Raw genomic sequence first — 27,686 nt, 5'->3', positions numbered from 1 at the left:
AGACCATGATTCTCAAATTGTATATGGACAAACCACAAATTCCAAAAACAGTAGCATAGTTCTTACACGCTACCACAAACTGGAAAAGAAATTACAATTAAGAACTTGGAAATGTTCAAAAAACAGTAGCATAGTTCTTGCTCCATGAAAATTGCCAACGACTTGGATGCATGACTTGGCATGACTAAGTTTGGATGCATTCTTGCTCCATGAAAAAAAATACACTCACTGAAGAAAGTAATACGAGAATAGGAAATTGAAAAGCCACATTTGAAGTTGGTTCTTTTAGAATCTCAAGGCAGCTCTGAACCATGTTTGATGTAAAATTTGTATGCAAGTCAATGCAATGCAACAAAGATGTTAAAACTTAGCCAAGAGTAGGCTATGAGAGGGGTGTCGAACCAGTCCAATATGAACCAGTCCAATATGAGTCCATTATAAATGGACCAGGTCCAATCCAATCCAATGAATGTTATGGACCAATATGAACCGGTCCAATTCAATGTCTGGACCGTTCAATCTGCTCAAATTCATTTTGATTTAGATTGGTTTCAACTCAAATCCGGTCCATTGAAACATATATTCTTATTCTATATCAATGGACCAGATATTGGCTTAATCCAACCCAATCCAATATAAATTTGTTACAGACGGACCAGGTCCAATCCAATCTAATAAATATTTTGGACTAGATTGGTCCAATCCAATATGCCTTGTTGGTCCGTCCTATCTGTCCAAATTGATTTTGGACTGGATGGGGTCCAATCCAAAACTGGTCCATTGACACCCTTAGCTATTACAAAGTCAGATGGCTCAATGTCACCAATCTAGGCTCTGAATTGTATCAGAAGGATCAAGTTCGAATGTGGAAACATACCTCACAAATACCATAGGGTTCCAATAGTCTCTGCAACGCAACCATCTTATCCAAATCACCAGTAAGCTGAAATAGATAACAAAAGCCAAATTGACAATCAAAATTAGTCACGTGTAAACATAAACATATGTCCATACATAGACACTGAACTAAACAAGAAACAAGAAGGTGCTATGATCATAGTTCATAGTTCACAATGGAAGCCAAATTACCACCAGAAGAGTACATGTGAACTGAATGCAAAAGTAAAATATGATGCAACATATGATAAATCCAACAATAGCACTCTCTTAATCACCAAATATATAAACTTGGCTAACCTATAGATCCTTTCTCACCATTCAAAATAAGCTGATATGAATGCTGGCCTACCAGAGGATGAGATTAGTCAGGATCCTGATTTGGCATGATGATATTTCTTGCAAAGTTAATTCTGGATTTTCTTTTCATTTTTTGTCAGCAACCTTCGTGTAATTTCTATCTATTCTCTTTTGTATCTGCCCATAAGATTTTGTTCCATTATTCTAAGCATGGAGGTCCTCCAGGATCCTGGGTCAGGCCCTTAAATATGGGATGCAACTAAGTGTGTGAGTGTTGAGGGGGGGGGGAAGGGCAGTTCTGACTCCACAACCTCTACATATAATGGTATTACAAAGATAGTCTCCTAAAAGCCCAAGAAACAGCAAATCCAGAGGGGGATGCATAGGCCTTACTTCTTAGATAACAGAAAAACACAACACAGATTCTAACAATACGTTACCCTGTTCCAAGAGTCATCTTTGGTTAACTTTTTTGGATAGTAAAATCAAAATCTTTTAAAATAAGAAGAAAGTACAAGAAAAGGTAATAAGAAATCACCCAAGAGAGAAAAGAACATAACAAATGGCACAATAAGAGTAACCTAACCACTAAACAGTCAAATAAAAAATCACCCTGTAGAAAGGATCAATCCATGCTAAAAGTTAACAACTTGTTAAGTCAGAGATCAGCATCCAACATAGTAATAACTTCTTCCACCACCCAAACTTTCAGCTCCATACTTGACTTAAAAAAAGTCGAAAAATCACAAGATCATCAGCCCCTCATCCAGCTCGAATGTAAATAAAACCCCTAATATCATAAACTGGACTCCATCCTAGTGAAAATCAGATCTTCATTCACCAACACTGCTATTTTCACCTTGCCTAAGCCCTCTGCCTCCAATTCTGTTTACCCATATAACTGATGTTTTTAGTAGATTAAAGTCGAGGTCAGATAGGTTGCAGCTAAGTTGCTGTTGACTTTTCTTTTTTGATTGAAAATGGTGACTTTCAATTAATATTAAGCAATGTTACATCAGTCTGAACATCCAAGAAGTGATGAAATGAGAATTACAACAAAGCCAAAAACAAGCTCAACCCCCCATTTGTCCCTTGTAGCCATCTTGTTGGCTGATCTTCCAATCCATCTGAAAATAGCACAAATTTCCCTTCATAGACAAAGAATCTCCCTCATGACCCACCTGTGGGTTCACACCCCCAAATTTCCTATTTGCATCCACCCTATCACAATATCACAATTTTGGAGTCACCTTCCGCTTCCATCAGCTGGAACCTTAACTGTCTAGCCAATTTCAGACCTTGGAGGAGGGCCAAAAGTTCTGCTCTAAGTGAAATCTCCGACCCCTATTGGACCAGAATATAAAGCCACTACTCCATCCCCATCTCTAAAAGATCCCCCAATATATGAAAGTCTAGGGTTGCCAAACAAACACCCATCAAAATCAAGCTTAATTCTTTGTAGTGTGGGACCCAACTCCCATGGACCATGGCCCTGTAGTTTGTCTGGAGACACAAGGATAATTCTTATACCTATACCTGCCTCATTCTTGGCTCTGCCACAATACATCTTCCATTGGCTGGCTAGTTGTTCTGACTTTGCTTCAAGGGTGAGGATGTCCTCATCAGGGAATTCAGTTCGCAACAGCTCGTAGGCTACAAGGGGGTGTTCTGCAAGATGCTTTTCTATGTCTCGACCTTTGATAGAATTTTGTGTCAGATAGGTGATTTCTAACTCTGATAACAATAACTACCACCTAGTGGTCCTTCCTAACAAGGTTGGCTTCTCAAACAAGTACTTTAGTGAGTGTATCTGTACCAAGAGCCAAACCGAGTAAGACAGCGTGTAGTGTTAAAGTCTCTGAGTAGCCCAAACAAAGATAAGATACGTCTTATATAAGTGGGTGTACTTTGCTTCCGACTTTGACAAGTGCTTGCTAATATAGTAGATGATTCTCTTTCCTTCCTATCTCATCATGCTATCCAAGTACTGCTCCCATTCATGTGCATGTCATCAAGAGATAGGCGATGACTAGTTGGCCTAGAATCAATGGTACAAGCACTGCAGGGTTGAGCAAATGCTCCTTGATCTTGTCAAATGTTGCTTGACATTCCCCAGGCCATTCGTTGGAAGAATTCTTTTTGAGCAACTTGAATATTGGTTTGTAGATGGGAGTCAACCAAGGAATGATGATGCAAGACTAAACTCAGGTTGTAGGTGTACAGAACAGAAACAAATATCAGGTTAAAAGAAAGAAGAGAAGATGAAAGAAGATAACCCTAGGCAATCACACCTAAGGGTGAATCACACCCCCAACTTGGCAATCACACCAAATTCTATAGAGAAACCTTCTTTGTTCATCAGCCAAAACTGTCTTTCCAAATGAGCCTTACACAAGCTTAATAAGAAGCAGCTTCTAAAGGAAGAAACTTGCCCCCCAAGTTAGCTTGCCAAACAAGCCACTTACAAAAAGAAGCTAGATTAGACTAAACCTGCCCCAAACAATTACAAACATAAATCCAAACAAAGGGAAATTACTAGACTAAGACCTGTTCCCAAACATAACCCACAAACATGCAAAATTACAAAAACATCCTTGCTGTCCAGAAATGTAAGAAAACCAAATAAGTCATGTCCAGCAGCAAGCGAAACCACACAAAGAGCATCTTAAGGTGGATTGAAGACACTAAGGTCTTCCCAAGTTGATGCACAACTAACCCAGCTCCCATGTGGGCCCCATGTCTTCATAATGATGCCAAATGAGCATAGGAGCAGCTTTGGTTCTCTTTTGATGTGCCTTAGGTTGACCCCCATCATCTCTCCCCAGCTTGGAAAAAACTCGACTCCGTCGAGTAAAAGGAAGGTACCTCTAATACATATCACAATTTAGGCATTGGAACTCATTGGCAGTGATCCAAGTGCAATCAGAGTGAGGACGACCTTTACATTTGACAAGAATCTTGCGATATCCCCCATGTCGTGCTGAAACAATTTGATCATCAATAACATCTTCAATCTCTTCCTTGAAAGTGGGGCTGGAGGTAAACGGCCTACGAATTGGTCAATATAGGTTGTATCACCTTGATACAATGTTAAATCCTCCACATTGAATACATTACTCATACCCATATCCTTTGGAAAATCCAATATGTAAGCATTAGAGCTGATTTTCTTCTTGATTTTGAAAGTACCTGAGCTTCTTGAATGGGGCTTCTTATAAACACCCTTAGGGAAACGTCCAGGCCTGATCCGTACCATTACCATGTCCCCTTCATTAAAATCAGTAAGCATGTGTTGTAGGTCAGCATGAGACATATAGGCTTCATTGCTTGTTGCAATCTTCTTCCTAACCTCATCATGGATCTCCTTGACGTGGTTAGCAAAATTTTCTGCATCTGCACTTGATCTTGCTTCTGATGGCAAAGGAACTAGGTCTATAGGCTTCTTATGCTGAATCCCCATCACTATCTCAAAGGGACTGCGACCTGTAGTTCTGTTCACGGAGCTATTGTAGGCAAATTCAGTTGTAGGCAACACCAAATCCCATCACTCACAAAACATTGCAGTAAATCTCCCAAACTTCTATTCAAAACTTCAGTTTGAGGATGAAAAGATGAAGAGAACATCAACTCAGTATTCAACATACGCCAAAGAGTCCTCCAAAAGTAGCTCATAAATTTGGCATCTCTATCTGAAACAATAGTACTAGGTAGGCCATGCAAATGCACAACTTCCTTAAAGAATAGTTGTGCAATGTTTACCGCATCAGATATCTTGCTACAAGGGATGAAATGAGCCATTTTAGAGAAGCGATCAACCAGAACATGGATGGAATCATGCCCCCGTAGAGTCTTAGGGAGTCCTAGCACAAAATCCATGTTGAGGTCTTGCCAAGGGGAATGTGGAACAGGGAGTGGAGTGTACAAACCAGCATTATGTTTCCTTCCCTTTGCTAGCTGACATACACAACACTGCTTGATAACCTAAGCTACATCCCTTTTGAGTCCTGGCCAATAGAAACAATCTTCAACCATGGCAATGGTTTTTTTTTTTTTTTTGAAAAAAGGTTAACTTTATTCGATAAAAAGAAGAGGTACATGAGGAGATGTACAACAACAATTAAACACTCAGAAAGTTACATAGGCAGAAAACTATCACTAAATAGGTAATCCCTGTGAGTGCCAGATTTAGCTAGACTGTCAGCTTCAGAGTTTAGTTCCCTCGGAATCCAGACCACATGATCATTTAGAGAAGAGAGGATGTCTCTCGCTTCAGCCAGGTAGTGAGCTAAGGCCCAAGGCCCACTGTCAGAATTAGAAAGCCAATTAATGGTGTTGGTTGAATCTCCTTTAATGGTAGATTTAATAAGCCCATGTCTTTTGCAATCCTGATGCCGGTTAGAGATGTCATGACTTCGGCCTTTGTTGAGGAGACAAAACCAATGCTTCGGCCTTTGTCTCGTCCAAAATGACCTGCTACACCCCCTGCATGTAGTTCCCAAATTACCTCTTCCCTAAGTGAGGTATTGGGTAGATACAAATGAGTCCCTTTGAAGAGAAAGCCATCATGTAGTGAAAATTCTGGATATGTTGCTTGCTGTCCTGACTACAAATCTGCATAGATAATGCTGAAATCTCGACATGTAGGGTAGTCTCTTTTGAGCACATCAAAGCCTACCACCCATACAGCCACAGTAGAGAGGATATAGACCACTTGGCTAAGTGCATCAGCTACTTTATTCTCCTTTCCAGCCATGTGTTTGATAACAAAATTGTATTCATGGAGAAATGCCACCCACTTGGCATGTTGTTGATTCAACCTCTTCTGAGAGTTGATGTGGTTCAAAGCCTCGCGGTCAGAAAAGAGAACAAATCCATTGGGAATAAAATTCCTTATCATAGGTGCTATGTTTTTTTTGATGAATAACTGATTACTTCATTGAATTTAAAAGAAAGTGTACAAGAGAAAGTGGGAGAGAGACAAGCCCCATTATCTCTCCCCTTTAACTTTAATTCATTGTCATAGGAGCTGTATTTTAGCTTGGCTTCATTAATTCACTGGGTGACCCTCCTGGCTAAGAGTTCCACCAATCCCAACATGTGAGGCATCACAAGTTACTTCAAAGACCCTACAAAAGTTTGGGAGACGGACTGGTGATGCTGTTAGTCTCTTTTTGATCTCCTCAAAAGCCTTGGTTGCTGCATTAGACCATAAGAACTGACCCTTCTTCATGCAATCAGTTATGGGTGCCATTATGGTGCTGAAATTCTGAATAAAACGCCTATAAAATGTAGCCAATCCATGAAAACTTCAAACTTCATGTGGTGTGCAAAGTATAGGCCAACTAACTATGGCCTTAACCTTGTCTAGATCAGCTTTCACACCATCAGCTGATACAACAAAACCAAGAAATACAACACTAGGCACCATAAAACAACACTTCTACAAGTTAACATAGAGCCATAGTTTTCAAGACGTCTAGACGATTTTGGGTGACACTGGGGTGCCTAGGCATCTCCTAGGCGATAAAAATTTTATAATATAAAAAACTGACTTTTGGATAGTTTCCTAGTTTTATATACCATTCAGCATATATGTTAATTGAAAAAATAGCAATTCTCTTTATTAAGAACATTAAATTTCCTCTAAAAATGTGGCAAATCATCGTCTAAAAGAAAAAAATCTTTTACATATATTAATTTCATTATTTTCAAAAATAATACTACTATAATAAGTGTTTAATAGGGCAAATTCATATTAATTAGCAGCTAAAGAAGGTTATTAACTTTATATGATAAATATTCAAGATGGAAAGTAAAATAGAAAAAAAAAACAAGGATGGAGTTTCTGTTTTATTTAATTAGAGAGAGAATAGAAAAAAAGAACTTCATTATTCTATTCTTTCTTTCCTCTTTCTTTTCTTTCTTTCTTTCTTTCTTTTTCTCTTCTCAAAACCCTTTGACCTTTTAAATTTCATTAGTAAAACATTAAAATAAAGTATAATTGATATATATACCATAAAATAAAATGTATTAACACATACATTAATAAGTCACAACAATATAAATGATATTATAAAAGGCGCCCACATTGTCATTTTTGTTGCCTAGATGGGCACCTATTTGCTAAAAGTCAAGGCGTTTGGGCAAGGCGCCTAGGCAACACCTTGACAACTATGCATAGAGCTTCTCTTGACGGAGAACCCTCATAACTTGTTGAAGGTGGGCAACACGTGTATCACTATCCTTGCTATATACTAGTACATCACCAAAGTAAACAACAAGAAAACACCCAATAAAGGGCTGGAGTACCTGATCCATAACCCACAGAAAAGTGCTAGGTGCATTAGAGAGACCAAAGGGCATGACCACCCACTCATATAAGTCATCCTTGGTCTTGAATGTTGTCTTCCATTCATCACCGGGTCGAATTCTAATCCGATGGTACCCACTCTTAAAATCTATCTTGGAAAAGATTGTTGCACCAGCCATCATGTCAAGCATATCATTGAGTCTAGGAATGGGAAACCTATACTTGATGGTGATCTTATTAATGGCTCAACTATAAACACATATACGCCAAGAGCCATCCTTCTTTGGTGTCAAAAGTGCTGGAACTGCACAAGGACTAAGATTTTCTCTGATGAAACCTTTAGACAACAATTCTTGAACTTGCCTTTTAAGTTCAGCATGTTCTATTGGGTTCATGTGATATGCAAGCAAGTTGGGAAGTTGGCAGCCTGGAAAAAATGGTACAGGTGCTGGAGGTGCATCTACAAGTGGTACAGGTACTGTTTTCTCCACTTCTTTGGCTACTACATTATAGATGACCTGTCTCTTTTCACCATAATTCTTAATTTGTTCGGTTGACATTGGCTTTAAAATAACTTGCTGGTTAATAAGGTGTTTAGCTTTCCACAATGGTATACATCTCGATCATATAGCCAAGGTCATCCAAGTAAAATGTGAGTAGCATTTATGGGAATAACGTCACACCAAATAGAATCTGAATATTGATGAATAGAAAAGGAAATCAAACACCTTTTAGTTACAGGAAGGGAAGTGTTGTTGATCCAAGCAACTTTGTATGGGTGAGGATGTGGTTCTGTTGACAACTTCAAGTGCTCAATAGTTGACTCAGACACCACGTTCATGCAGCTACCACCATCAATAATAAGCTTTTTAGCTAACCAATGTTTGAAAAATAGTTGCATATCTTTACTAAAGTTTCTTGTTATTGATCAAAAAAAAATGTTTGAAAAATAGTAGTTCGCCTCCAATCCTCCTCCTTTGGAACAGAAAGTATACGTCTCACCACATTCACAAGGGAAGCATCTACATCAATATCTTATAAATCAGCACTGTCAAAGCTTCCAAAATCATCTTCTTTGGGTGAGTCATACCCATAACCATGTGGATCATGGGCTTGTGGTGCAGGCCTTTCTTCATGTTGCTCAATAGCTACATGCAAAGCCTTTCTTGTTGGACACTCATAGGCCATATGGCCATGTCCTTGCCAACAAAAACAAAATGGCCTCTTATCTCCCTTGGGTTGACCATCTACCATAGGTGCCTTTCCTTTGGGATCATATGGATCATTAAGTCTAGAGCCATTTGACCGATTGGTAGTGCCATATGGAGGTGCTAGCTGCATAGGTTTGAACAAATCAGCAGGCCTTGTAGTTGCTATTTCCCCAATTTGAGGAGGAAATTTCTAATAGGAGGCTGCCACATGCTCTTCACAATTTTCAAGGCTATTTGGAAGGCTTCATCCACATCTTAAAAATGATGAACAACCATCTGGTTCCTTATTCCAGCCCTCAATCCAGATTTGAAACGTGAAAGCATTTGGGAAGGATCTTCAATTCATCTACACCGAACTTTCAGCTCTTCAAATCTGTTCATGTATTCCACCACTGACATGCTTCCTTGTTTTATATTGCTGAGTTGATCAAAGAGATCATCTTGGTAGTCATAAGGCAAATACTTCTGCTTCAACTTTAGCTTCATCTCCTCCCAATGGATGATGGGTGGTTGTCCAACATCTCTTAAATCATTCTCTACACCAGTTCACCAAACTTGGGCTTGTCCAACAAGCTTCATGACAGCAAACCTAACCCTCCTCTCATCTGATATACCATACCAATCGAAGTACCTTTCTAAAGTAGCAAGCTAATCAGAAAATGCTTGGGGGTCGATCTTACCATGAAAATCGGGAACTTTAACTCATACCTCCTTGGTGATGTCTCCAGCTGCCTCATAGGTATCATATCTCTCATGCTGATCATGCTCTAGTACTTCATGTGCCATCTCCAAAAGAGATGGTTGAGGCCTCTCGTACAGCAGCATTGCTCGTTGGCTTGGCCTTGGTGATGCCGAAACCCTCTCCCTCCTTGTTTCAGCTTCATCCACTTCTCCACTGTTCCTTGGGGCACTAGAAGAAGCCTCTCTAGTGATATTTGTAGCATTAACATATGACTGTTGAGAACCTTGTTGTAACTCCTTGACTTGAGCTTCCAAGGCATCAACCCTTTACATGATCATGTAAAGGAAATCTTCCCGTTGCCTATCACTTAATCTCCTTCTAAAGTTCCTCCCACTACGAGTTGTCATAGTGCTGATCCTGGCTCTGATACCAAACTGATGCAGGACCTTTGTGATTCAGCACTACTCTTGCAACTAAACTCAGGTTGTAGGTGGGTAGAACAGAAACAAATATCAGATTAAAACAAAGAAGAGAAGAGAAGAGAAGATGAAAGAAGACAACCCTAGGCAATCACACCTAAGGGTGAGGGAAATCACACCCCCAACTTGGAAATCACACCAAATTCTATAGAGAAACCTTCTTTGTTCATCAGCCAAAACTGTCTTTCCAAATGAGCCTTACAAGCTTAATAAGAAGAAGCTTCCAAAGGAAGAAATTTTGCCCCCCAAGTTAGCTTGCCCAACAAGCCACTTACAAAAAGAAGCTAGATTAGACTAAACCTGCCCCAAACAATTACGAACATAAAGCCAAACAAAGGGAAATTACTAGACTAAGACCTGTTCCCAAACATAACCCACTAAACATGCAAAATTACAAAAATACCCTTGCTATCCAGAAATATAAGAAAACCAAATAAGTCCTGTCCAGCAGCAAGCTCAACCATGCAAAGAGCATCTTAAGGTGGATTGGAGACACTAGGGTCTTCCCAAGTTGATGCACAGCTAACCCATCTCCCATGTGGGCCCCACGTCTTCATAATGATGCCAAATGAGCATAGGAGCAGCTTTGGTTCTCTTTTGATATGCCTTAGGTTGATCCCCATCCTACTCCAGAAGCCTCTTTTCTCTTTCTCCATCTTGGCAGGTGGCATCTCCATAATTGCCTTGACCTTGATAGGGTCAACTTCGATTCCCCGTTGGCTTAACATGAAGCCTAGATATTTATTAGAGGTTGCTCCAAACATGCACTTCTGAGGATTCAGCTTTAGCTTGAACTTCTAAACCATGGTGCAGAGCTTTTTGAGATTGGCAATGTGTTCTTTCCTTGTCCATGACATGCCAATCATGTCGTCAACATATACTTCAATCTCTTTATGCTTCATGTCATGGAATAAAGTTCATCATAGCCTATTATTAAGTAGGACCAGTGTTCTTGAGACCGAATGACATGCCTCTGTAGCAATAAGTGCCCAAGGTGTGATAAAGGATATTTTCTCCCTGTCTTCTTCTACCATGAGAATCTAATTATACCCTTAAAAGTCATCCACGAAGGAGAGGAAGGCATACCCAGTAGTGTTGTTGACTAGGATGTTGATGTGAGGGAAAGTCATCTTTGGAACTGGACCAGCTCAGGTTCTTGTAGTCTATGCACATTCTGACTCTTCCGTCATTCGACACTAGTACTATATTTCCCAACCACTAAGGGTAGTAAGAAACTAAGAGAAAGTCCACATCACATTGCTTTTTGAAATAGTTTATTTTGTCTTATTTATTATTTTCTGTCTTGTTCGCGTCCGTTTGGTTGGTTTAAATTCTTTTTTTATTTTTTGTTATTGTACTTTACTTACATCAAGGGCTCAAGGGTCTTTCTCCATTTTATTTTAGACGCCCTATAAATATTAATAGAAGCTAGCGCCGCCAGCACTGTTCCATTGTTGCAATCTCTCCTCTTCTCTTCTATCTTCTCTCTTCTTCTCCTCTTCTCTTCTCTCTTATTTCTAGTTGGCCTTATTGTCAAGATGGTAAAAGAGCAGGATTAGTGGCTGTGAGAGTAGATTGAACAAGTTTTCTTTCTTCTTCAACTTGCTGAATCTGGGCGGAACAGAGAACTGGATCTGGGTTGATCGAAACTGATCTACGACTGGTACAGTCCTGTTTTTTCCTTTTTTTTCTTTCCTTGGTTGTGTACCAGGAAAAAAAAAAAAACCTTGTGAGGTTTATACCTCTTCTGTTTTGGATCGTGTGATCCTGTACCTGTGAAAAGGTGACTATAGGTCACGGATGACCTGTTTTCTCTAGCTTTTTTGGCTTGATTACAAGTGTGTAAGGATCTCTCCTGATGATCAATGTTGTTAGACCTTCTGAAAAGTTAGTAGGTTAGGACTGTTAACCCGTACAGGTCTGAAAATCAGTTTGATTGTACTATTTTTTCTGGAAACTGGTACTGCTTTTTTGTGCTCAGATTGAGTGCAAACCAAAGTGTGTGTGGACTGATTACTTGTGTGTGGAGCAATTTTTTTTTCCTGGTATCAGGAGGGATCCTAAGTTGAGTGTTGAGCTTGAAATTCTTTTTTGACCATGTCCTATGATAATTCTGCTACTTCGGGGGTTTCAAGAAGTCGAAATGGAATCAGTGGGGGAATGGATATGAGTTTCCCCATGGCTGTAGTTCTCTTCGATGGACTAAACTACCTTAAATGGTCTAGGGGAATAAAACTCTACATCACTGCTAGGGGGAAAATAAGATGCATCAATGGGAAAGTGAAGGAACCGAAGAACGGAAGTGCTGAATATGATAGGTGGAACCAAGAAAATATTATGGTGATGTCATGGTTCTTGGTTTCCATGCTGCCATAGGTAAGAAAGACATTCATGTGGGTTGAAACAGCTTGTGAAATATGAGAACAAGCAAAATCCACCTATTCAGAACAAAGATTATGCCAAGATATACCAACTGCAAGCTGAATCCTCTACTTGCAAGCAGGGGAGAGGAATCTCTCAATGTACTACTCAGATCTAACATCGATTTGGAAAGATACTAATGTCAGAGGTTCCTTTAAGAAGGGTGATTCTCTGAAGACAACAGATTACAAAAGTAAACTTTGGTGCACTCACAGCCAGAAGACAAGATGCACCAAAGATACATGTTGGGATCTCCATGGAAAAACTAAATGGGCACAGGATTTGGGTAAGAAATCAACAACTGATCAGGGTAAGAAACCAATTCAGCAGAATTAGAAAAAGCATAACTCAGCTAATATGGCATCCCAGTTCTGACCCTAAGGAAGAGATTATCAACTCCTTTCGTGACTATTTGGAATTATATGGTAGGACTCTTCACCAGATGGATTCTGGTCCTACTCCTTCTACCTCCTTTGCGTCTACATCAGGTAACACTACCACTGTTTTCCATGTGTCATCTCATACATCTGATTCTCCTTGGGTAATTGACTCTGGAGCCTCAAACCACATGACCAGCAAGTCAAATTTATTTCAGGCATATAACCTTCTCTCTGGGAGAGATAAGGTGAGACTGGCTGATGGTTCATTCTCCACCATAGCCAGCCAAGAAACCATATCTCTCCTACTCAACCATACCCTCTCTAACGTGTTGCATGTTCCTAAATTGCCTATAAATTTACTTTCCATTAGTAGTATTACTCACTCTTTGAACTGTTTAGTTACTTTCTTTCCGTCTTCATGTTCCTCAGTGAAGACGATTGGTAGAGGAAGTAGGGAGGATGGTCTCTACGTGTTGGAGAATAAAGCTGGTCTTGTGGCTACAAAGTCCTTGAGTTCATCCAATGAGAATCAAGCCTATTTATGGCATAGTCGTCTTGGTCATCTTTCTTTTGAGTCATTAAAAGTTATGTTTCCAAAGTTGTTTAAGTCTTTGTCAGTTAGTCAATTGCAGTGTCAAACATGTCAATTGAGTAAACATTGTAGAAACTCTTTTCCTTTAAGAAATAAGATATTTGAATTTCCGTTTCATATTGTCTATTCTAATGTTTGGGGCCCTATTACTCTACCTATTGAGGCTGGAAACAAGTACTTCATTACTTTGATTGATGATTACTCTAGATATACATGGGATTACCCTATGCGATCTACAGATGAAGTGTCTAAAATTGTGAAAGACTTTCAACGCATGGTGTTCACTCAGTTCCAAACTGAAATTCATATTTTCCAATCAAACAATGCAAAGGAATACTTCTATAGTGATCTCACAAAATTCTTTGCTTCGAGTGGATCTCTTCAACGAAGCTCTTGTGCTAGGACACCCCAGCAAAGCGGTGTTGCTGAAAGGAAGAACTACCACCTTCTCGAAACTCGTGGCTTATTACTCCATATGAATGTTCCGAAACTGTTGGAATAATGTTAAAATAACTTAGTTGCAGATGTTAGGGCCTGTTTGGCTAATTAAAGTGTTTTTTTTGTTTCGTTTTTTTTATTTATGTTATGTCTGTTATTGTACTCAGGGGCACAAGGGTCTTTTCCCTTGTTATTTCTGTCGCCCTATATATAGTAAAATAAACACTGGCACCGCCAAAACTGTTACATTGCAAACCTTCTCTCTTCTCTTGTCTCTTCTCTTCTCTTCTTCTTCTCTTCTCTTCTCTCCTCTTTCACTTATCTCTGGCTGGCTACACTGTCAAGATGGTATCAGAGCGGGAATGCTGATTAAAAGAGAGCAGATCGACCAATCCTACTGTCAAGAGAAGATCGATCAACCCAAAGAACAGATCGAACAGACTAGCAGAAAAGAAATCTGATTTTGGACTACAGAATAGCTACAACTAGTACAGTTCTCCCTATTTTTTCTCTTCTTTACTCTCCTTGGTCATGTGCCGAGTGAAAACCCTATGAATCTGGGGCGGCTGAATGCTGTCGAACCTGTGTAACCCTAGTTTTCATGGATCGTGTGATCCTGTTCATGTGTTCAGACAATTGTAGGTCAATGTTGACCTGTCTTCTCAATGGTTTGAGTTGACTATAAGTAAGAAGGATCTCTCCTGCTGATTAGTGGCTGTTAGACATTCTGGAATTCTGGTAGGTGGGGACTGATAAAACTATACAGGCCTGAAATCTGCCGAATATTACCTCAGTTTTTGTCCGGAATTTGGTACTGTTTGTGCTCAATCTGGTTGGTAAACCCGAGTGTGTGGGTGTGAACTGAGTGGAGCATTGTTTTGTGGAGTAAGGAGGGGTCCTAAGTCCGGTGTTTGGGACTGATTAACTGCTTGACCATGTCGACTGAGAATTCTGCTACTTCAGAGATCTCAGGGAGCCACAATGGAGTGAGTGGGGGAATGGATATGAGCTTTCCCATGGCTGTCATTCCCTTTGATGGTCCGAATTACCTTGAGTGGTCTAGGGGGATAAAACACTATATCACTGCTAGGGGGCGAATAGGATACATCAATGGGAGAGTAAAGGAACCGAAGTATGGAAGTGCTGAGCATGATAGGTGGAACCAAGAGAACAGTATGGTGATGTCTTGGCTCTTGGTTTCAATGCTGTCACGAGTAAGGAAGACTTTTATGTAGGCTGAAACTGCTTGTGAGATATGGGCACATAATGTCGGAGGTGGCTTTAAAAGGGTAGACACTCAGAAAAAATCAAAAGATAAAAGCACGCTTTGGTGCACTCATTGCCAGAAGACACGACACACTAAAGATACATGCTGGGATCTCCATGGAAAACCTAAATGGGCACATAATTTGGGTAAGAAGTCAGCACCGGATCAGGGCAAGAAACCAGGCCAGCAGAATCAAAAAAGGTATAACTCAGCTAATATGGCATCGACAGAGACTAGTCCTTCCGTAACTCAGGAGAGACATCCCGGTTCTGACCCTAAGGAAGATATTATCAACTCCTTCCATGAACATTTGGAATTGTATGGTAGGACTCTCCGCCAGGTGGATTCTGGGCCTAGTCCTACCTCATTTGCGTCTACATCAGGTAATGCCACAGCCTTCCATGTGTCATCTCATACTACTAATTCACCTTGGATTATTGACTCCGGAGCCTCAAATCACATGACCGGTAAGTCAAATTTGTTCCAGACATATAACCTTCTCTCTGGGAGAGATAAGGTAAGACTGGCTGATGGTTCTTTTTCTACCATAGCTGGCCGAGGCACCATATCTCTCCCACTTGGCCTTACTCTTCCTAATGTCCTGCATGTTCCGAAATTACCTATTAATTTGTTGTCCATTAGTAGTATTACTCACTCTTTGAACTGCTCAATCACCTTTTTTCCGTCTTCATGTGTGTTTCAGGATTTGACCTTGTGGAAGACGATTGGTAGAGGAAGCATGGTGGATGGTCTCTACATGTTGGAGAATAATGCTGGTCTAGTGGCGACTGAGTCCACAAGTTCGTCGAGTGAGAGTCAGGCCTATTTATGGCATAGTGGTTTAGGTCATCTTTCTTTTGAGTCGTTAAAAGTTATGTTCCCAAAGTTGTTTGAGTCCTTGTCAGTGAGTCAGTTACAGTGTCAAACTTGTCAGTTGAGTAAGCATTGTAGAAGTTCTTTACCTTTAAGAAATAAAAGATCTGAATTTCCGTTTCATATTGTTTATTCTAATGTTTGGGGCCCTATTACTCCACCTACTGCAGCTGGCTATAAGTATTTTGTTACTTTAATTGATGATTATTCTCGATACACTTGGGTTTACCCTATGCGATCTCGAGATGAAGTGCCACAAATTGTGAAAGATTTTCAACGCATGGTGTTCACTCAGTTCCAAACGAAAATTCATATTTTCCAGTCGAACAATGCAAAGGAATATTTCCATAGTGATCTCACGAAGTTCTTTGCTTCGAGTGGGTCACTTCAACAAAGCTCTTGTGCCAGGACACCCCAACAAAATGGTGTGGCTGAACGAAAAAACCGTCACCTTCTTGAAGTTGCTCGTGGCTTGCTGATTCATATGAATGTGCCAATACAGTTCTGGATGGATGCAGTATTGTGTGCGACATATATTATCAATCGCATGCCCTCTCGGCTACTAGAGTATAAGGCCCCACATCAGCTCTTGTTCCCTAAAGCCCCGCTGTCCACCATTCCGATGCGTGTTTTTGGGTGTCGCTGTTTTGTCCACAACCTATTTTGTCCACAACCTGTCACCTACTCGTGGTAAACTTGACCCTCGGGCTATTCTTTGTGTTTTTCTCGGTTACCCTTCATCTCAAAAGGGGTATCATTGCTATGATCCCATTGCCCGCAAGTACTATGTTTCCATTGATGTCTCATTCTTTGAGAGTCAACCGTTCTTCTCGGTTTCTCCTCAGGGGGAGAGTAGGGTTGAGGAGAAACAAGCGACGACTCAGATTCAACTACCTCCTTTACCCGATCCTCCTCCATTCCGGGTTTTTCATCGTCGCCATAAGAGCCAACAGAGTTCAAGAGCCGTGGAGCCGGACACTATGCAACCAACATCATCGGATTCACACGAGGCAGATTCGTCTCATCAGCCAGGTACACTTGCTCCCATTGCTCCTTTAAATGTTGATTCACCTGTCCCCAATGATCTTAATATTCCTATTGCAAAGAGAAAGGGTGTTAGATCTTGTACCACTAATCATCCTATCTCTAACTTTGTGTCCTATGAGCATGTTTCACCTTCGTATCGTGCCTTTCTCTCTTCTGTGGATAGTGTCCCCATCCCTAAGACCGTGGTAGAAGCTTTGTCAAAACCTAAATGGACAGATGCAATACAGGAAGAAATTGATGCCTTATACAAAAATGGTACGTGGGAGTTAGTAGATCTTCCTGAGGAGAAGAAACCAGTGGGGTGCAAGTGGGTGTTCACAGTGAAACACAAAGCTGATGGAACTGTTGAAAGGTACAAGGCTAGACTGGTAGCAAGAGGCTTCACACTGGTATATGGAGTGGACTATGCAGAGACTTTTGCTCCAGTAGCGAAGATGAACTCTATCTGGATTCTCCTTTCCTTGGCAGCAAATCTTGACTGGGATCTTCACCAATTGGACATCAAGAATGCCTTCTTGAATGGTGACTTGGAAGAGGAAGTGTACATGACCCAACCCCCAGGGTTCTGTGCCAAAGGCAATGAACAAAAGGTGTGCAGGTTAAAAAAGTCCCTATATGGGTTGAAACAATCACCTCGGACTTGGTTTAGTAAGTTCCATTTAGCAGTCCAATAGATGGGATTCAAACAATGCCAGTCAGATCATACCCTGTTTGTAAAAAGAGGTGAAGGTAAAATTGCAGCTCTTATTGTGTATGTGGATGACATAGTGATCACAAGAGATTGGGAGGCTGAAATCCAGAGACTAAAAAAAATTCTTAGCCACTAAATTTGAGGTGAAGGATCTAGGCCCCTTACGATACTTTCTTGGAATTGAAGTTGCCCGCTCTCACAAGGGCATTTTTATTTCCCAACGGAAGTATGTACTAGATCTACTACAAGATACAGGCAAGTTGGGGGTAAAACCATCTGATTCACCTATTGAACCTAATCACCATTTGGGAGATAGTCAGGGAGAGTTTTTGAAAGATGTAAAGATGTTCTAGAGACTCGTGGGGAGACTTCTGTATTTGTCTATGACCAGGCATGATATTGCCTATGCAGTGGGTGTCCTTAGTCAATTCATGCATAGCCCGGGGACAACTCACTTTGAGGCTGCAGAGAGGATCTTGAGATATCACAAGTTTCCTGGAGCTGGTTTGTTGTTCCAGAAACACAGTCACTTAAAAGTGGAAGTATATACTGATGCAGATTGGGCAAGAGCAGTCAATGACCGAAAGTCTACCAGTGGTTATTGTGCCTTTGTAGGAGGAAACCTTGTCACATGGAGAAGCAAAAAACAAAGTGTGGTGGCTAGATCCAGTGTTGAAGCAGAGTATAGAGCGATGGCTCATGGGGTTGCAGAAATCATGTGGATAAGAAATTTGTTAGGTGAACTGGGTTTTGCAGTAAGCAATCCTACATCACTCTACTGTGACAATAAAGCTGCCACTAATATTGTTGCTAATCCAGTTCTGTATGATAGGACGAAACACATTGAAGTGGACAAGCATTTTATCAGAGAGAAACTTGAAAGTGGAGAAGTGTGCACACCATATGTCAGCTCGGAAGAGCAACTTGCAGATATCTTCACCAAAGGTCTCCATCATGTGCGGCACAAAGATTTGTGACAAGTTGGGCATGATTGACATCTATGCTCCAACTTGAGGGGGAGTGTTGGAATAATGTTAAAATAATTTAGTTGCAGATGTTAGGGCCTGTTTGGCTAATTAAAGTGTTTTTTTATTTCTGTTATGTCTGTTATTGTACTCAGGGGCACAAGGGTCTTTTCCCTTGTTAGTTTTGTCGCCCTATATATAGTAAAATTGTGAAAGACTTTCAACGCATGGTGTTCACTCAGTTCCAAACTGAAATTCATATTTTCCAATCAAACAATGCAAAGGAATACTTCCATAGTGATCTCATGAAATTTTTTGCTTCGAGTGGATCTCTTCAACGAAGCTCTTGTGCTAGGACACCCCAGCAAAGCGGTGTTGCTGAAAGGAAGAACTGCCACCTTCTCGAACCTCGTGGCTTATTACTCCATATGAATGTTCCGAAACGTTTTTTGATAGATGCTATTCTGTGTGCTACGTACATCATCAACCCTATGCCATCTCGCTTACAAGAGTATAAGGCCCCACATCAGCTTTTGTTTCCTTCAACTCCGTTGTCCCCCATTCCAATGCGTGTTTTTGGGTGTCGTTGCTTTGTTCATAACTTGTCCCCTACTCGGGGTAAACTTGATCCTCGTGTTATTCCTTGTGTTTTCCTTGGTTACCCTTTACCTCAATAGGGGTATCGTTGTTATGATCCCACCTCTCGCAAGTACTATGTCTCTATAGACGTATCCTTCTTTGAGAATCAACCTTTCTTCTTTGTTTCTCCTCAGGGGGAGAGTAGGGTTGAGGAGAAAAAACACCAAGGCTCAAACTCAACTACCTCCTCTTCCTGATCCTCCTCCATTCCATGTCTTCACCACCACAAAAGCCAGTAGAGTTCAAGAGCCATGAAACTTGACACTATGCAACCAACATCATCGGATTCTCCGGAGGTAGACCCTTCTCATCATCCAGGTGTACTTGCTCCTATTGATATGCTTGATCCTCTCAATGTTGATTACCCTATCATTAATGATCTTGATGTTCCTATTGCTAAGAGAAAGGGTGTTAGATCCTATACCACTAATCATTCTATCGTACACTTTGTGTCCTATGACCATATTTCACCTTCTTATTGTGCACTCCTCTCATCTATTGACAGTCCCTATTCCTAAGAATGTGGCAAAAGCTTTATCCAAACCTGAATGGACGGATGCAATGAAGGAAGAAATTGATGCATTGCATAAAAATGACACTTGAGAGTTGGTGAATCTTCCTGAAGAGAAGGAACCAGTGGGATGCAAATGGGTGTTCATAGTGAAACACAAAGTTGATGGCACTGTTGAAAGGTACAAGGCCAGACTGGTGGCAAAAGGTTTTACACAGGTATATGGAGTGGATTATACATAGACATTTGCTCCAGTAGGCAAGATGAACTCTATCAAGATTCTTCTCTCATTGGCAGCAAATCTTGACTGGGAACTTCACCAATTGGACATTAAGAATGTTTTCTTGAATGGTGACTTAGAAGAGGAAGTGTACATGACCCAATCTCCAGGTTTTTGTGCCAAAAGCAATGAGCAGAAAGTGTGCAAGTTAAAAAAATCTTTATATGGGTTGAAACAATCACTTTGGGCCTAGTTTAGTAATTTCCACTTAGCAATTCAATAGATGGGGTTCCAACAATGCCAGCCAGACTACACTGTTTGTGAAGAAAGGTGAAGGGAAAATTGCAGCTTTAATTGTGTATGTGGATGACATAGTGATCACAGGAGACTGGGAGACCGAAATACAGAAACTAAAGAAATTCTTAGCCACTCAATTTGAGGTGAAGGAACTAGGACCCTTACGTTATTTCCTTGGAATTGAAGTTGCCCGCTCTCAAAAGGGCATCTTTAGTTCCCAACGGAAAGATGTGAAGAAGTTTCAGAGACTTGTACGGAGACCCTTATATTTGAATATGACCAGACCTGATATTGCTTATGTAGTGGGTGTCCTTAGTCAGTTCATGCACAACCCTAGGACAACTCACTTTGAAGCCGTAGAGAGAATCTCCTTAGGTACCTCAAGAAATTTCCAGGAGCTGGTTTGTTGTTCCAGAAACATGGTCGTTTAAAGGTGGAAGTATATACTGATGCTGATTGGGTAGGGGCAGTCGATGACCGAAAGTCTACTAGTGGGTATTGTACCTTTGTAGGAGGTAACTTGGTCACTTGGAAGAGTATGAAGCAAAGTGTGGTGGCTAAATCCAGTGCTGAAGCAAAATACAGGGCTATGTCTCTTGGAGTTGAAATCATGTGGAAAATAGACCTATTAGGTGAACTAGGCTTTGCAATCAACAACCCCATGTCACTCTATTGTTACAATAAAGTTGCCAATCAAATCCTCCATGATAGGACGAAACACATTGAAGTGGATAAGCATTTTATTAGAGAAAAACTTGTGAGTAGAGAAGTATGCACTCCATATGTCAGCTCAGAGGAACAACTTGGAGACATCTTCACCAAGGGTCTTCAACATGTGCGGCATAATGATTTGTGTGACAAGTTGGGCATGATTGACATCTATGCTCCAACTTGAGGGGGAGTGTTTGGAACCAAAGTCTTTTTATTTTCTGTTATATTACTTTACTTACATCAGGGGCATAAGGGTCTTTTTCCCTTTTATTTTAGACACCCTATAAATATTAATAGAAGCTGGCGCCGCCAGCATTGTTCTTTTGTCACCAATCTCTCTTCTCTTCTCCTCTTCTCTCTTATTTCTAGTCGGCCTTATTGTCAAGATTTTCTAATTTTTTGCTTTATCGGTTTTGCCCCTATGATAGACAATCTGTGCACCACTATGTTTGTGTTGAGGCCGATCATGTCTTTGTATGACCAAGCAAATAATTCTTTGAATTCCTTTAATAGTGCAACCATAATTCTCACTCCTCCATGCACAAGGTAGTGCCTATCTTGACCACCTTAGGGTCGTCCTCGGTGTTAGACAGTTGTATGCCCTTAGCTTCAATCAGAATTATGTACATTATGAATTTAATGTAAATGAATAAAGTACATAATTGATTCATGTTCTTGTGGTGTGTTTCTGTGTAATACCCTTAAACTGGACACTTAATGAGACTTGTGTTAGTTTAGAATGTTCACAGCCATTGGGTAAGTCTGGGGAGATTTATCCAGCCAAGGCTGACACTGATGTGCGGCCAACTATTGGGGTGGCTTGTCTCAGCTACCAGGGTGAGACTCGAAGCACATGCAGTGTAGGATTAATAGAACCTCTGAACCGGACCAGATTTCCAGTATTGCCCTGGACCTTGGAGATAACCTTAAATGGGCCTTAAGCCCATTTCGAACTGGGCTGATTTGATCAGTCAATTAAAAAGGGCGAATTCTGAGATGGATCAGCTGATAGGATTAGGCCTAGACCCTATCCACTTAGAGAGTCCAAGATCTAAATGAGATTTAGATCTGGAAGCCTCCTAATTAGATTAGGAGATGGTTGATCTAATCTACAGATAAGATAAGGGTTATCTCTTATCACTTAAAGGGACTTCTAATCCAAATATGATTTGGATTAACAAATTCTAATGGGATTAGGAGCTGATCCCTTTAAGATTATAAAAGAAAGAAAGGGGCGAAACAGTTAGTGATTGGCGTTCAATTTTCTTCAGAGCTGAAAATCACAAGAAGAGAGATTTCTGCACCCTGCAAATTCTCTCTTGCCGCCTCCTTCCTGCCGCCGCCATCACCTTCAGTTCGATCTCCAGTTCTTGGGAGAAATCAAGATCTGATCTTGATTCCAATTTTTGGGAAAAGATTGGTTGGAGCTGTACTCACAAGTCGTCCAGTTGATTCTTGCAAAGGGTCAAGTTCTTTTTGAAGAACATTGCTAATTCTGCTCCATCCTGCACTGCGCCATCTTCAGTGGGAGCAGATTTTGGATCCTTCCTTGTGCGTGAACACCTCCATTGGGAGATATTGCTTCTCTGTATCAGGTACATCCTCCCTCCTACTCCTTTTGGTTCAGATCTGGTTTGGTTCTTGATTCAAGATTGATCCTTGAAAAACATGTTTTTCAATTATAGGGAATTCGATTCCCTGCAAAGATGGGAGAAATTTTTGTCCATTCCGCAAGACTTGGGCGTCCATGTGATGGATATCCCATCCCTTCACTTGGTACCAAGGTTGATGGTCTCAATTTCATCTTTTGTTGCTCAAGACCTCTTTGTGCCGGTTAAATGATTTTGCTAGTCCTTTAGACGTATAACTATGCTTATCACTTGGACCATTCCTGGGGTTAGAAGACAAAACCAATCTTTAATCATTAGAATTTTCATAACAATTTTTTAATAATTATATAAGTTTTTTTTATGATTTTTAAATTTTTTGTTTTTTAATTGGGAAAATCTCTTAAACTACCTCTACTTGTTCACGAAATTGACAAACTGTACCCTTACTGCTTACATACATATTGTCTTAAAATACCTTTAAGTTTTTTGACAATTGTCTAAAACCCCCCTTGTCGTTATTTTTTCGTCACACTCCGTTCACATGTGACATCACTGCCGCTATTGGAGCGCAAAAGCTTGTCATTGTTCTGTCTTCGATTTCCTCTCACCGATTTCATAGATTGCCATCGTGTCAAAACCCTCTGCAACTCAATACCATCCAAATAATCGAATATTTTGAAAGATCACAGGCTCTGCGTTTGGAGAATAGCATTTCGTAGTTGAGGATTCATTAAGAGTGGCAGACGGAACAAAGACAAAAACAAAAAAAAACTCAACAATTCACAATTAAGGGATCATCAAGAGTGGAAGACGGAAATGGATCTTTGTTGATCCCTTCTACCCAAACGCCAAATACCCAAAACCGTCATCTCGCAATACCAAATTCGTCTACGTTGGGGTAGTTTAAGAGATTTACCCTTTTAATTTTGAAAAATAAACAGTAAGGGTACAGTTTGTTAATTTCATGAATAGTAGGGGTAGTTTAAGAGATTTACCCTTTTAATTTTGAAAAATATTTGATTTTTTTTATTTTTGAAATGATGATGCAATGTCGGATGATGTAAAGCTAGTTGATGCAATGCCATATGCCCCCAAGGTGGGAATGCTTACAAACTTTTGTGGGAACCACTAAAAGGTCACATAAATAGCCAAATGACCCTTGGACAGTTTTCCTAATTATAACTTGAACCTATCGTCGATCGGATGCATGTGGTCGGGTCTTTGTCTTGCCCACTATGAATGGGGCCATGATGATGTGGAGACATCCATAAATGTAGAGGGCATCTAATCAGCTTGTCGGATATCCTGTCTTGAACTACCATCACTGGCCACTGCATGATTTTCCCAAGTTGAAGGTGGGTCATGCAAATCCTAACAAAAGTTATTTGTGTGCCCTTCCATACCACAAGGTGTACACCTCCTCAGACCATTACTACATCCTCTGCCACGAGCTCCCCCTAAATCTCAACCTCCAACACATGGATCCACTACTACCACTACGACCAGGCTGAACTCCTTGAGCTCCACCTCTAACACCACAGCCTCCCCCTTTTGTCACTGCAAAGGCAAACCTGTCAGAGATATTAGAATTATCTGTGGGCCCAACAAAAATCCTCCGAAGACGGGCAAACACCTCTTCTAGAGACGAAAGAGCTGACCTTCCTAGTATTTGTGCTCTCAGTGGTTCATATTCAGATTTCAGCCCTACTAAAATTCTGGTTGCATCTAGTTGTTCTCTCCATTGTTGCTGAATCTTAACATCAAAAGTGAGGGGATGGTACACATTCAACTCATTACGAAGGTTCCTCATGCTAGCATAGTCCCAAATCTCCTTGGTTGTATTGTCTTGTCCCGAGTACAACTTCTTGGCATGGTCCCAAATCTCCTTGGTTGTATCTAGGAACATACAATTCACACTAATCTTGGGTTCCATACTATTCCATAACCAGGTCATAATTTGTGCATCTTCTTGTTCCCAATCACTATACTCCCTAGAACCAACGGGAGGTTTTTCTTCTCTTACATGCTTCACTTTCTTCTTAGCTCTAAGAAAGACCTCTACAGATTTGGCCCAAGGCACATAATTCTTTGATAGAAGTCATCTGAACATTCAGGTAGTCGGTGGGAACCAAAACACTAGATTTGTGTTCACTACTGTCTCCCATATTTGAATTCCTCTTTTTCTTCATATATCAAACTTCTAAATCACTTTTCACCACACTGCACACTAGTGAAACCACCTACAGTCACAATTTTCAGCAATAAACGTCACTGATTTCTACACTTTCAGCACCACACAACTACCTGAATACACACCATAACATTGGCAACTCACCAACCACTCGACTGTCCACTACACCACCTGAAACAGCCCCCTTCCTAACATCAATTAGAGGGCTTCCTACAAAGCACCACAAACCTCCTTTTCATCCTTTTTCCCTATCTCCAACAGATGATGAAGAAAACTGTAAAACCCTAAGCTGAGTGGCAATAGAACAAAATTCTGGGCAGATCTAATTTTGTCACAGTGACTCTGATACCAAGATAAAGTTCAGACCTGCACTAAAGATGGAAAAGAGTTAGCACTATATAAAAAGTCCCTTCCCAACCCTTGCTTTGCTAAGGCATCTACAGTTTTATTCATCTCCCTGGGAATCCATCTAAAGAAGCAGTTCAGCAAAGAGGATAACTCGTGAATTTCTACAAGGAGGTGAGCTAGCTTCCAAGGACCCTCTCCCGAGTCTTTTGCCCAATTGATAGTAATTCTTGAGTCTCCTTCTACTGCTAATGGACTGAAATGATTGTTCTTAGCAATTCTTAAACCTTTTAGAAGAGATTAGACTTCAGCTTCTGAGGCGTCTGCAGCTTGCATTGGGCCACTAAAGGCCCACAAAATACCCCCTATTACCAGTCTTATAGGCAGAAGGGCCATTCCTGTCTTTTTGCTCTTTTATTTGATCAATATAAATAGCAATTTACTGGGGTGGCAGGATCATTTTTAAGAATTGCACCCCTTTTTTCATTCTTTCTCTTCTCATCTTCTCTGTTCTCTCCCATTCTGTACTCTTATTCTTGCTGATTTCTTATCAGAACACGGGTGGATTGTCAACAACTTCATCCAAGTGAGGGGAAGTCTTGTAAATAGGGATGTCAATAAGGTTAGGTCAAATGGTAAACCCAGCTTGACCCAACCCTGTAAGATTGGGTTAGAGTCAGACTTATTTGGGTGTAGGGTCAGGTTAGGGTTCCAATTCTTCAACACGAATCAGGTTTGGGTCCTCTTGTCCCAGATTACCTGGTCATGACACCCCTACATATTCTTGTAATTTTGCACGCCTTGTAACCTCATAACCTCAAAATTTAGGATTCGTTTTCATGTTTCTTTTGGATTTTCTTCTTTTACAATGAAGTGACATTGGAAGGCCAAATAAAAACTTAAATGACTCTTGGGTTTTCAAAATATGTTAAAAAAAAAAAAAAAAAAAACAATTGAATACCAGTTAGGTTGGGTTGGACCTATATACATATTACATAATTCACATTTGGAGACCCATTTCATTTACTTGATACAATTATTATATAACTACTCAAGTCTGTCTTCACAAAATAGAAAGTGAAAAGTGAGAGTAACTATTGGCTTCCTAGGTACTACTCAAACTATATGGATTTGGTAGTAGTTCATAGTTTGCTGGTTCGAAACAGGCACTAGAGTTCTACCTTCAAATGATAATGGTCGTAGAGTTAGCAAACTACCAAATACCACTTAAAAGTGTTTTCCAGGTCAAGGTAACAAGATTTAAAATGGAGAAAAATCCTGACTTAGGATATTAACCTCAAGTGTGATTGTATGATCAGACACATCAACAGCCTTCGCACGGAATATGCTGGCAATGTCAAGGACATCTCTTCGGGCAGTGGTGTTCACAGCAATCTTTATCAGCATCAGTTCTCGCTCAGCAAATGGCAAGTGGGTGATATCCTGAACCTGGAAAGGCAACCACCTGCTATGTCAGCCATTTTAATAATTGGTATAAATATTCATATATCTTGAACTAAACAAGGAGTCCCATTGAAGGACTAAAGTCCCAACCATCTGAGCAGTTGCATTCATTTATAATTGGAAAATAGACAGCTCCGAGCAAATGAAGATTAACCTAGTGCATCTATTTAGAAGGGACATTAGTTGGACAGTACCCTACTGCATCTGATGTATTTACCAGAGAAACTAATGGCATTTTGAAAATAGAGTACAAAGATTGTATGCCATCATTACCACATTTGGGGAATGACGGAATGCTACAGGTTGATCTACTCCAAAAGATATAGGTGTCTAATGGATATGTTCAAACAATATAATTGATGGGCTCTATTAATAAATTGATTGCACCATACCTCATGAATGTTAATAAGCTTATAAAGTTGTTGAACCAATTTCCCAATTGATTCATCAGTACCAGGAACAACGGTTGTAATGCGAGAAATGCCCTCTTTTTCTGCAGGACCAACAGCAAGACTCTGAAAGCAGAAGATGATGATAATTAACCAAAGAAGAAATCCATGAGAGAAAAATGAAAAAGAAAAAAACAATAAAAGAAACCGAAGTTATAACCAAACAAACCTGAATATTATACCCTCTACGGGCAAAAACCCCCGTGACTAAGTTGAGGACTCCAGGAGAGTCACTTACAAGCATAGAAAGAGTGTGGGATCGAAGCCCACTTGACTGGGGAAAGAAAAAGAGTGTTAGAATTCATTTTCTTCAAGGAACTGACAACTAGGATTTTGACTTCACTTCAATCAGGAGCTACCTGTCCCAAATAACAGGTCATCCAAGTGGCTATTAGAAGCATGAATTCAGAATAATTCCATTACATGAAAAACTGTTTAAAGCCTGCCCCCAAAAAATAATAATGGAAAAACAAAAGAAATACTACCGAAGAATCCAACAATATAAGTTGCTGCAAATTCATATTTGTCAAAATGGTTGCCCGATCTAAGTATTAAAAGATCATTTTTCTGCAGACTAAAGAACTAAATTTGGTACTTGACCAAGATCAAAGCCAACTTGGACCTAGTCCCTCAAAAAAGTGGTAATAAAACTTATGATGTCCACAACAGAACTTTATTTTAAATAATAAGAAAATA

The 27,686-nt window shown here is 40.3% G+C and overlaps 1 protein-coding gene across 1 annotated transcript in view; it reads right to left on the bottom strand.

Moving 5' to 3' along the window:
* Positions 1-27,686, bottom strand: part of LOC104586808 (acetolactate synthase small subunit 1, chloroplastic-like) — a 108,607-nt gene that overhangs the window by 452 nt on the left and 80,469 nt on the right. The window contains exons 8-11 of the mRNA XM_010244158.3: positions 27,160-27,264; positions 26,934-27,056; positions 26,374-26,526; positions 878-943 (exon numbers count right to left, since the gene is read on the bottom strand). Coding sequence (XP_010242460.1) covers positions 878-943; positions 26,374-26,526; positions 26,934-27,056; positions 27,160-27,264 — 447 coding nt within the window. The remainder of the gene's footprint in view (positions 1-877; positions 944-26,373; positions 26,527-26,933; positions 27,057-27,159; positions 27,265-27,686) is intronic.

Source organism: Nelumbo nucifera, chromosome 1 (assembly GCF_055504915.1).
Source record: "Nelumbo nucifera cultivar China Antique chromosome 1, China Antique-T2T, whole genome shotgun sequence".
Lineage (NCBI taxonomy): Eukaryota > Viridiplantae > Streptophyta > Magnoliopsida > Proteales > Nelumbonaceae > Nelumbo > Nelumbo nucifera.
The sequence above is the reverse complement of the archived record's forward strand: the minus strand, read 5'-3'. Positions and strand labels throughout refer to the sequence as shown.